The following is a 12,100-nucleotide window of genomic DNA, read 5'->3' as shown; positions in this document are numbered from 1 at the left end:
GGTACTCCATTGGTATAAGGTCGATAGTTTTCTTTGCTATTTTTTGGTATAAGGTCGATAAAAAAAATTAAAAATTTATTTCTTTTGTTCTACTTTAATTTAATCAATGTATAATTTTTTCCAAAAAAATTTATAAATTTATTTCTTTTGTTTTACTTTCCAAAAAAAAATATATTTAAAAAATTATTTCTTTTGTTCTACTTTAATTTAACTAGTGTATAATTTTTTTCGAAATTATGAAATCCGTTTTAGCTATGACTTTTAATTTTCAAGACTTCACGCTGAAGCAAGCACGTGTCCGTCGACGTGTCTGCTTCAGCGTGCTTCAGAAAAAATATTAAATAATTATTTCTTTTGTTCTACTTTAATTTAATTAGTGTATAGTTTCTTCGAAATTATGCAATCCGTTTTAACTATGACTTTTAGTTTTAATTTCATATTCTATAGTTATTGCTATATTATTTTGAATTTCGATAATATTTATTTATATCTTATAACTATTTTGAGTAAAAAATCAATGATCGATACAAAAAATGCTTTAAGTATGGGCCTCTTCACATTAAATTTGCGCAAACAAAAGTAATTAACAACTTAAATATCTAAAAATCATATTAAAAATTAATTATCTTTTTAAATTTTACTTATATCACATAAATTAAAATAAAAAAAATACTAAAATATTGGGCCCGTGCAACGCATGGACACCTGTGTCTAGTATGTTTATAAATAGTTAGGCCCTATTCTTAATTAAATAATCAATAAATTCTATTAAGGCATATTTTTAAATTATAAAATCAAAAAATTATATTAACTTTAGTTATCAAGGTTAAAGAGTATATAATTTAAACAATCAAATGATTACAAATACATATTCTGTGTATAACTATTGATTTGATATAACTTAAACAATTATTTTAAAAATATTTAAACATATGATTTAAATTTATTTAATATACCAATTATAAAATTACTTAATTAGAGGTTATATTAATACTTAATAAATATAAGTAATCATGTTCAAGTTATCAAATAGGCATAAAACATGGGCGCGAAACTACAACACTGGTACATGATTCTCTGAGGTTTCTATTAATTATATAACTAGGATCAATACATATGAAATATATGATTCTTATAATTTTGATAATGTATTGATATCCACCATGTCTAAAGTGTATTGAATTTTTAAATGTCGTTATTGAAATAATTTTAAATAATATTTAAATATAAATTAATTTAAAATAATTTTTTTATGATGTGTCGATTTCTAACATATTTTTTTATCTTTATAAAAATATTGTGCAAATTATGTTGGATTATTATTATTATTAGCATTATTATACTTTACGATCTAAATTTGATATACTTTTGTTAAATAAAGTGGTTCACATATATCTATTGTTACACAAATAGTTCATATAACTATTTCGCTTGATGGAAGTGAAAATATCGATTTTTCAGAATCTATTTGTTTTAATTTTTTAGTAAAACAAAACTCACATAGGGATATATGATTCATCTCATAAAGTTCAATAATATATTTGATACTTCTCACAAGTGATTTTTTTTTTTACTTTTTTATTTAAACACTTAATTTCAGTCTTAAATATCTTATTTGTGGATTTATTTGCTTATCATTATCTGAATATTTTATTTTTATTTAATTTCTTATTTTGAAAAGGATGTAAAATAAAAAGAAAGAGTGAGAATGGAATAAAAGAGAGAAATGAAAAAAAAACAAAAAATATTTTCTTTTGCGGTCATATTTGTAATTTTCTTGTAGTTGTGAAAAGATCGACACATCTATGATAGACTTTACAAGAAAATGAGTTTGAGTTAAAATTATTTTGAATTTAATTTTATGAGTAAATTTATTTTGTAATGTAAATTTTAAATTTTATATTCTAAATTTTAAATTTTGTATTATAATTATCAATTTAAATTTTGTATTCTTTATAGATTTTTTATCAGAAAATTAAGGAAGAAAAAACAAACTACATGTGCATTGGCCTTTGACCATTTCGCAATATTTCTAAAAGAAATTAAAAGCCATGTATGTATGGAAGTTAGAGAAATTTAAAAACTAGTCAATTTACTATGTATTGGAAAACTTTCTCATTTATTGAAGCATAATTAATGAATAAATTAATAAGAAAAAAATAAATTTGACAAAGAAGGGATAGTTGTCAAAAAATAAATCAGTTTATAGTGTGAACATATATTTGGGTCATTATGGCCAAATTTTGATTTGTAGTACATTCATGTTATTTCAAATAATATATGTTATTTCCTCTATCCTAATTTATATGGCACTAATAGATTTTGAGCTTCAATCAAATTTTATAGATGTCTTTATAATATTTTAGGGTTTAACTTCCTCTTTTTGATTTTTAATCCATTAATATGCTTTCTTCACAATTATCAGTAGAGCTACCTTAAACGGTGATGTGGCGCTCTCTGTGACCTTCATTGTCATTTTTCTTTTTTCTCCTTTTTTGAATTTTTCTCAATTATATTATTTTTAAAAGTTATTTTCATAACTCACACTTCTTCATCTTCATAAATTATACTTTTAATTAGTATTAACAATATTCATAACTTTCAAACCTTTTATATTCATAACCCCAAAAAATTCAATTTTACATTAAATTAAAATATTCAATGCCTTTCTTTCTTTGGAGAGAAATGACATTAAATTAAAATGTTTGCCTCAATATGCTTAAGATGCTAGAATTCTTAAAGTTCATTTTAACTTTATGTATTCTTTTGTTGGAATAACTTTCTTTTTATTTTGTATGTAGTTTTTTTGATGATTTTTAAGAATTTTATTTTATTTTTCCTTTTTGTTAATCTTATTAGAACTTTTGTTATATATGTTGTATGTTGTTTAATATATTGATAGATTTTTAGGATTTTTTTATTTTTCTTTATGTTAATCTTATTTGAACTTTTATTGTATTAAGTAAAAAGTATTCTAATTAATTCTACTAAAGATTCACTAATTGAATGTGGAGAGAAATTAATTAATGTGAGAAAAGTACTAAAAGAAAGACTTAATCCTACTCCATCCATCCAATAATTATTGTCTATTATACTATTTTGGAATGTCCTACAATACTTGTGCACTTTATGAAATTAATGGATAGTTTACCCCTTATCATTATCTAAATTGCTAATTATTGTTGTATGATTTGTAATATCTTTTACGCAATTTTCAAATAATAAAGGTTATTTATTCTTTCTCAATTTATGTGGTACTAATAAAATTTCGAGATTCAATCAATTTTTTTTGTCTTTAAAATATTCTATTATTAATTACTGTAAATTATTGTACTTTCTAAGTAATTTTCAAATAATATATATTATTTCATTTGTCCAATTTATGTGTCCCCGATAAAATTTGAAGAGTTAATCAGATGTTTTACATATTTTTATATCTTTTGAATATTTAAGTAAATAATTATTGTGATTTATAATATTTTATACAATTATTTTAAAAAAATTAAACAACAAACAAAACGAATTCATCATAGGAAAATTACCAAAGCATCCTTCAATACATCAATAATGGGTCCCACATTTTGTTAAAAAAAATATGCATATTGGGAGGATATTTTTGTCCAAAGTGGAAATAGAATAAGTATAAAGCATTAAAGTCTTTTAAAATTTTAAATTGTTAATTCTTATTGTATGATTTGTAATACTTTTACGCCATTTTCAAATAATAGAGGTCATTTCTTCTTTCTTAATTTATGTAGTACTAAAAAAAATTTGAGATTCAATCAATTTTTTGACTTTGAAATATTTCTAGCTGTTAATTACTGTAATTTATAGTACTTTCTAAGAAATTTTCAAATAATATATATTATTTCATTTGTCCCAATTTATGTGTCACCGGTAAAATTTGAAGAGTCAATCAGATCTTTTATATATTTTTTTATATCTTTTAAATATTTAAGTAATTATATGTTCACACTATAAACTGATTTATTTTTTGATAACTATACCCTTCTTTGTCAAATTTATTTTTTTCTTATTAATTTATTCATTAATTATGCTTCAATAAATGAGAAAGTTTTCCAATACATAGTAAATTGACTAATTTTTAAATTTCTCTAACTTCCATACATACATGGCTTTTAATTTCTTTTAGAAATATTGCGAAATGGTCAAAGGCCAATGCATATGTAGTTTTTTTTTTCTTCCTTAATTTTCTGATAAAAAATCTATAAAGAATACAAAATTTAAAATTTAGAATATAAAATTTAAAATTTACATTACAAAATAAACTTACTCATAAAATTAAATTCAAAATAATTTTAACTCAAACTCATTTTCTTGTAAAGTCTATCATAAATGTATCGATCTTTTCACAACTACAAGAAAATTACAAATATGACCGCAAAAGAAAATAATTTTAGTTTTTTTTTTCTTTTCTCTCTTTTATTCCATTCTCACTCTTTCTTTTTATTTTACATCCTTTTCAAAATAAGAAATTAAATAAAAATAAAATATTCAGATAATGATAAGCAAATAAATCCACAAATAAGATATTTAAGACTGAAATTAAGCGTTTAAATAAAAAAGTAAAAAAAAATCACTTGTGAGAAGTATCAAATATACTATCATTGAACTTTATGAGATGAATCATATATCCCTATGTGAGTTTTGTTTTAATAAAAAAATAAAATAAATAGATTCTGAAAAATCAATATTTTCACTTCCATCAAGCGAAATAGTTATCTGAACTATTTGTGTAACAACAGATATATGTGAACCACTTTATTTAACAAAAGTATATCAAATTTAGATCGTAAAGTATAATAATGCTAATAATAATAATAATCCAACATAATTTGCACAATATTTTTATAAAGATAAAAAAATATGTTAGAAATCGACACATCATAAAAAAATTATTTTAAATTAATTTATATTTAAATATTATTTAAAATTATTTCAATAACGACATTTAAAAATTCAATACACTTTAGACATGGTGGATATCAATACATTATCAAAATTATAAGAATCATATATTTCATATGTATTGATCCTAGTTATATAATTACTTAGCACATGACAAGTGTTGGATGATATGTGCTTAGATAGTGTTGTACATTATTCTTTTATGGTTGTACCTTTAAAATTTATATTAATGGACAATTTAACACCATTAATTACCTACCTCATTTGGGCCCATTTATATATATATATATATATATATACACACAATGCAAAGATTTTTATAGTATTTAGTTACATTGTAACTATCTTGTTAGCTTTCAACCAAAAGGAGTACTTCTTTTAAATAATAAATATGTCATTGTATGAGCTATTTATTACTCATTCCTTTTGAATTTGTTAATCTGATTTTGATCTGACACATAGTTTACGAAAGTAAATTAGATTTTGAGAAAAAACAACTTAGCACATGACAAGTGTTGGATGATATGTGCTTATATAGTGTTGTACATTCTTCTTTTATGGTTGTACCTTTAAAATTTATATTATTGGACAATTTAACACCATTAATTACCTACCTCATTTAGGCCCATTTATATATAGTAATATCTATATATTACTATATATAATAAGTGGGAATATCTACTACTTAGCACATGACAAGTGTTGGATGATATGTGCTTAGATAGTGTTGTACATTCTTCTTTTATGGTTGTACCTTTAAAATTTATATTATTGAACAATTTAACACAATTAATTACCTACCTCATTTGGGCCCATTTTTTTTTATATATTACTATATATATATATTACTATATATAATAAGTGGAAATATCTACTACTTAGCACATGACAAGTGTTGGATGATATGTGCTTAGATAGTGTTGTACATTCTTCTTTTATGGTTGTACCTTTTATTATGATTAACTAATTAAAATACATTTTCATTTTATTTTATCGTTAAGCATAATAAATTAATATAACATTGTGTAATACACTAATACTTAGGGGTATATGTGGTTCGGTTATTGATTAAAACCAAAATCAAACCAATCTAGTCAGTTTTTAAAATTTCTTAAACCAAACCAAACGAAAAAAATAACCGTCGGTTTGGTTCAATTTTTCTGGTTTATTCGGTTTGAAAGTAATAATTTTTTTCAGGACGTACTTATCTTGATAGACACGAACACCTAGTACATGAGAAATCCACAAAAAAACTATTATTGGTTTAATTAAGCAATACTAATTTATTCGTTTGCAAGGTAGGTAAAGACTAAAATGAATTTTGATAGACTTGGGATTGTTATAATTGGACTAAAGTGTTGGGCTTGAGAAAATAGTAAAGTTAAAGATTTCAGTTAATTAAAATTTAACAAAATATTTATATTTTATTTATGAATAATATATAAATAATTATAAAATTTATATATCTAATTTATCGGTTCGATTTAGTTATTTTTACGGTTGTTTTTTAGTAAAATCAAAACCAAATCAAATCGTATCGATTTTCAAAATTTAAAATCAAATCTAACCAAACCAAACCAAACCAAATATCAATTTTTAAAATCGATTTGGTTCGAACTGCGGTTCGATTTGATTTTTTGACCATAACCATGAACCGCCCTACTAATACTTTTATCCACACTCACATATTTACATTAAAATTGTGTAAAAACTTACTTTAGTTACGTACTAAAATTACGCACAAACACATATTATACATCTGATATACACGTAGGCGTTTTCAGCTTCCAAGCAGTTGCATTAGAAGGGGAACTTGCGAAAAGGAGAGGAGATGACCACCAACTTTTCATCTTTCATTAATTATATCACTATCAAGTCAAGCTTTTTCCCCCTCTCAATAAAATCCAAACTAAAATCTTCAACAATCGCTGGATCACAATCTTTTACAAAAGCATAGGTAATTAATTAATTAGTGGCATAATACACATCATTACCTATATATGGCATTACTTACTTAAACTAATGTGTTTAGCCAATTAAACAATGCCTTAAAATACTAGAAATGCTACTTGACATCTTAGGTTGACCACGTGTCTATCCTATGACTCATTAACCTGTCCTTTTTTACTTATTCTAATGCGCCATTATCCCCAAATTAGAACCCCAGAAGCTTCGATCTTCTCTGCTTAAAATATTAATTAAGGCTGCTAGCTGCACTATTAGTACTTAATTAATTATGATTAAAATATACGGCCAAGGCTTACGCACATCAACATTTGTTACATAAACATTGGTTAATAAGCCATTTTCAAGGGGACATGCCAACAACCAAGCACTAACTTCAAAATTTTCACGGCTTAGTCCGAGGTCATTAGGCTATGATTAAGAGTTTAATTTTTATATACTGATAGCGTAAAATAAAATCTATGTAATTAGATTATTGATAAATAATTACATGTAAGCATATATTAATTATAGTAATGAAAAAAAGCACGTTATCATTTGCTACAAGTCTACCGACTACAACATGTTAAATTTTTTTATAATACTATCGATGTATATAAATTAATTTTCGTGTATAGTTGAAGCATGCATGCATTTAAATTCTGTTACGGAATTGCTAATGCTAAATCCAAATATATACTTATCATATATCAAGGAATATTTGTGCTTAATTACCTTTGTTGGTACGGTTCTAATAATTAAGATTTCCAAGGCACACTTGTTGATCACTAATAGGTTAAGAATCAAGTGAGGTGCACCATGGGATAACACATGGCAGATATCATAAGGTGTAACGAATGATTTCGTAATAAAAAAAAGCAGAAACTGAGTTACTCTCTCCGTTTCAATTTATATGATATTTATCTGACTTAACACAAAATTTAACCAAAAAGAAAAACTTTTGAAATTTAAAATCTAAAACAAATCTTAAATATTATTTATCTGAGCAAAAATCATTTTATTAATATTAAAGTTAAATTGTTTCTAATTATAGAGCGAGAAATCAGTGTCACTACTACTTTAATGTTAGTGAGGTCAGATTAATGCATTAAAAAAGACGGTAAATTGACAGGGTGATGAGAGTATATATATGGTAGAATAGCCTGTGACTAACTCTGTCATACAAACAGGAGACAACATATTAGAAGATTTAGTGAAAGTTACTTAGAAATTTTATTAGTACTTCATTAAGCAAAAAAAAATAAAAGAAGAAAAACAATGGTTAGAGGAATGATGGGTTGGGGAGCTAATTCTGATGAACAAGGATGGAGGAAAGGACCTTGGACTCCTGAAGAGGATAAGCTTCTCTCTGAGTATGTTAACTTGCATGGTGAGGGGAGATGGAGTTCTGTATCTCGTTGTGCAGGTATTAGTTATAAATATTAAACGTTATTTCTTTTTATGTTTTGAGACGTTGTTTCTAATTAACAAAATATGGATTTTCGTTCATGCAGGACTGAACAGGACTGGGAAGAGTTGTAGACTAAGATGGGTGAACTACTTGAGGCCTGGACTTAAAAGAGGTCACATAACACCTCAAGAGGAAGGCATTATTATTGAATTACATGCTTTGTGGGGCAACAAGTAAGTTCATCAATTCTTTATTCTAGGCTATATATTTAATTAAATTGGCCTTGTTGGTTCATTTAATAATTAATTCGTTGATATGATAATGTGTAGATGGTCAACAATAGCACGTTACTTGCCTGGAAGGACAGATAACGAGATAAAAAATTACTGGAGAACACATTTCAAGACGAAAGTAGTAAAGCAAGATAAGAAAAAAATTATGAGGCAGATGAGAAACCATCCACAACAAAATTACACCAGGACGGATAAAAAGATCATGTCATCTGAAGCAGAAGAAGTGATCATGATCAAGAGCGATGACGATAACATGTTTATTAGTAGTACTAATAATTATGATGAGGATCAGGTTGTGGAGTTGCCACCTGCAGTGACGACTTCTTCAGACACATCGTATACATGGACGGAGACTTTTCCAATGGATGGATTATGGGGAGGATTATGGAACATAGATGATGAGTTCACGGTGGCAATTCAAAATCAACCAGCTACTGCTAATTGTTCTTATGCAGTTAACTTATATAATGGAGGTTTTATTTTCTGAGAAATAATGGCGCTGATCATGATTAATCAGTCAGACTCTGTATGTTCTACGTATGTCTTTAATTTTGAAGAAGGAAAAAAAAAAAGATTTGGTTGCAGTACAAGTGATTAATTATGGTTTGTTCTGTAAGATGATTTGTAGTTAATTTGATGAATATCCAAAATCAACCTCTTTTATAGCTCTCGAGAATGTAATCTGAGTGTCTCATTTGATTTAATTTAATCCTAAGTTATGATCTTTGAACTGGAATAAATTAACATCAGTTAGTTAGATACACATACACATCATCATGATATATAAAGAAATGAATCACTAATTTCAATCTCAAAATTTAGCTTAAGAATTATGTTAAAGAGAACACTTATATATTCCGACTGATGTGGGACTCTTTACGTAGTAATGGAAGGACGCAAAAGTTTCCAGTAGTTTAATTTAGGCATAATACATAAATTGCTCTTTAATTTGACTTCATTTCACATTTATGCCCTCAAATTTTGGGTATGCACAAGTAGACACTTAAACTTGTATAAAAGTTGAACAAGTAGACACATGAGTTAGGACACCACGTAAGACAAAAAATGACATGTAGAATATGTGTGTCTACTTGTTCAACTTTCTACAAGTTTAAGTGTCTACTTGTGTACACCCAAAATTAAAGGGAGTAAATATAATTTGAAGTCAAGTTAAATGACATATTTTTTTTTTAAAATGGTTCATATATACTTTTACGGGTTCTACCGTATAAATATGACCCATATATATCTTTTTGGTTGATGTAAGTGAAAAGTTGATTTAAATTTTAAATTTAAATAAAATATATGCAGGAGAATATCGGATGACCCTCTTAACAGAGTTAAAGTGATAATTTCAGAGACATTTCATAAGTTTTCTCGCTTTATAACACTCACTTTCCTCGTAGTTTACGATATAGGCTTATCTCTTTTATTTTGATTGTTTAAATCATTTTTTAAATCTACTAATTAAAATAAATATAAATCTATTATGACTTGCCAATTTTGTCCTTTTTTATATTATTGCATATCATTAAAACATGACTTATTTATTAAATACTTTAAAAATAAATCAACACAAATAAATTAATCCTATAATATATATTTTATATACATGTTTTATTTTTTACCAAACAAAGATATACATTTCTTCATATTGATTTATTTTAAAAATATTTATTAAATAATTCAGATTTTAATAATATGGATTAATATGAATATATTATTATAAAGAGGAATAAATTTGTCAAGTTATAATTAATTTATATTTATTTTAAATAGAGTTAAAGAATGATTAAAAAAATCAAAATAAAGGACGTAGGCGTAATATCGTAAACCACGGGAGAGGTGAGTGTTATAGAGCAAAACCTTGAGGAAGATCTCTGAAATTATCCCAAAATTTAAAGGTATATTTGATCATTTCTACAGCTGAAATTTTTTATGTCTTTTTAATTCAACATGCCCTGATTTTCTCCATAGGCACACAAATAAATTACAATTTGGAATTTTCTTACCTCTTTCTCTTTTAATCCATTCACACTTTCCCCCCCTAATATTTCACACTATAAAACAGAAAAAAAAGAGCAAAAACTTAGATAATGATAAATAAATAGATTGCTTAGTGAGATACTAAAAATCCAAATTAGCTGTTAAATTAAAAAAAGTAAAGAAAAATCACATGTAAGAGGTATAAAATATACTCCTATGTGAATTTTATTTTACTAAAAAATCAACAATCAACAAATAAATTTAAAATTAATCTTTTCACTTTTGTTAATGAAAAGGATATATTTTAATGATTTATATATACAAAAAATAATATAAGGCACTTTTTCAACTTCTATTCTAAATTGCAAAATTAAGGAACATACAAACCTTTTTACCTTATTAAAATGGTTGTATTCATCTGTATTTAGTGCCAATAAAGCAGGGCCTAAAATGTAAGGTGGGTCTTAGATTTTTGTATGACTTTGACTTTGACTACATCGTGCACCAATAATCCTTACCATTTTGCAGCGTGTGTGTTGACTTTGACTCTCATAATGACATACGTGGATAAATTTATGATATAGTCTATATATATATATATATAGGGTCATTGAACTAACTTTATGTTTATGCTGATTAATTAGTAATTATTTATATGTCAATTAAGTAGTCTAAGTGACAAACTCAAATCTTTAAAATATCTCAACCGACGTCTCCTGTTTAAAAATAACTTGACGCATCTAGATCTGTATTTAATCCTTATGTTTATATATTTGTCCTCAATTGTTTAATGAATTGTGACATAAATTGTATTCTCAATTGTGTATTGAATTATTGATTTTTATGTGGTCCTAAATTGCAGTTCCCACAATGTCACGTGAGTGTGATAATTATATATGGTTATTTAAGGAAAACAAGAGTCAAATCAAGCTTGATTTCTGGAATATATATGTTCCAAAATCAGATTGGAAATTTTAAATTAGTTTTATGTGCCTTTCATAAATTTAGGAAAGCTGTTCAAGATATATGCCCAAAAGACTTATCACTGCGAGTGGTTTAATAGCAAGAATCGATTTCATAAAGTAATGTTTACTGATATTTTTTGATCTTATCTTGAAAGGAATCAACCACTATATATTTTAATATATTTTAAAATTTAAAATTTCAACTTTCATATGTGAAACTCAAGATTACGTGAATTTTGTAACTCTACTGTGGATATATAAGCTCACAAAATTGTAATATATAAAATACTAGTTTTTTTTTTTCCCCCTAATAATTAGATCTTCATGCATATATCACTGCTTGGGGTGATGTATTTAATTTGCTGTTGGGACAAGTAAAGATGCAAACCATATGTCTTATGTATTATTATTATTTTATTATATTGGTATGGTTTTGGTCGCTTTCCACATAATAGAGTTATTGACAGGTTGTTTTTTCACCAAACCTGTCATTCCAAATATATTTGCATATTAAACTTATGCACTTTTTTTTTAAAAAATAAAATAAATATAGATATAGCCAAGTTTTACAG

At 25.5% G+C, this 12,100-nt stretch overlaps 1 protein-coding gene across 1 annotated transcript; it reads left to right on the top strand.

Annotated features, from left to right (window-relative positions):
• The first annotated feature begins 8,151 nt into the window (after positions 1 to 8,151).
• LOC125811125 (MYB-like transcription factor EOBI) lies at positions 8,152 to 9,064 on the top strand. The gene is made up of 3 exons (XM_049490618.1): positions 8,152 to 8,299; positions 8,388 to 8,517; positions 8,614 to 9,064. Exons 1-3 carry the CDS (start codon positions 8,152 to 8,154, stop codon positions 9,062 to 9,064), a joined length of 729 nt encoding a protein of 242 aa, XP_049346575.1.
• The last annotated feature ends 3,036 nt before the right edge of the window (positions 9,065 to 12,100 follow it).

Source organism: Solanum verrucosum, unplaced genomic scaffold, assembly GCF_900185275.1.
Source record: "Solanum verrucosum unplaced genomic scaffold, falcon-dt-bn FXZP01000032.1, whole genome shotgun sequence".
Classification (NCBI taxonomy): Eukaryota; Viridiplantae; Streptophyta; class Magnoliopsida; order Solanales; family Solanaceae; genus Solanum; species Solanum verrucosum.
This window is presented reverse-complemented; position numbering and strand designations above follow the sequence as displayed.

What these genes read in the sequence shown, in the direction of transcription:
- LOC125811125 (XM_049490618.1), top strand. Translation starts at nt 8,152, where the DNA reads ATGGTTAGAGGAATGATGGGTTGGGGAGCTAATTCTGATGAACAAGGA. An exon ending in TTCTGTATCTCGTTGTGCAG is followed by an intron (nt 8,300 to 8,387) that starts GTATTAGTTATA and finishes TCGTTCATGCAG; the next exon opens with GACTGAACAGGACTGGGAAG. An exon ending in CATGCTTTGTGGGGCAACAA is followed by an intron (nt 8,518 to 8,613) that starts GTAAGTTCATCA and finishes GATAATGTGTAG; the next exon opens with ATGGTCAACAATAGCACGTT.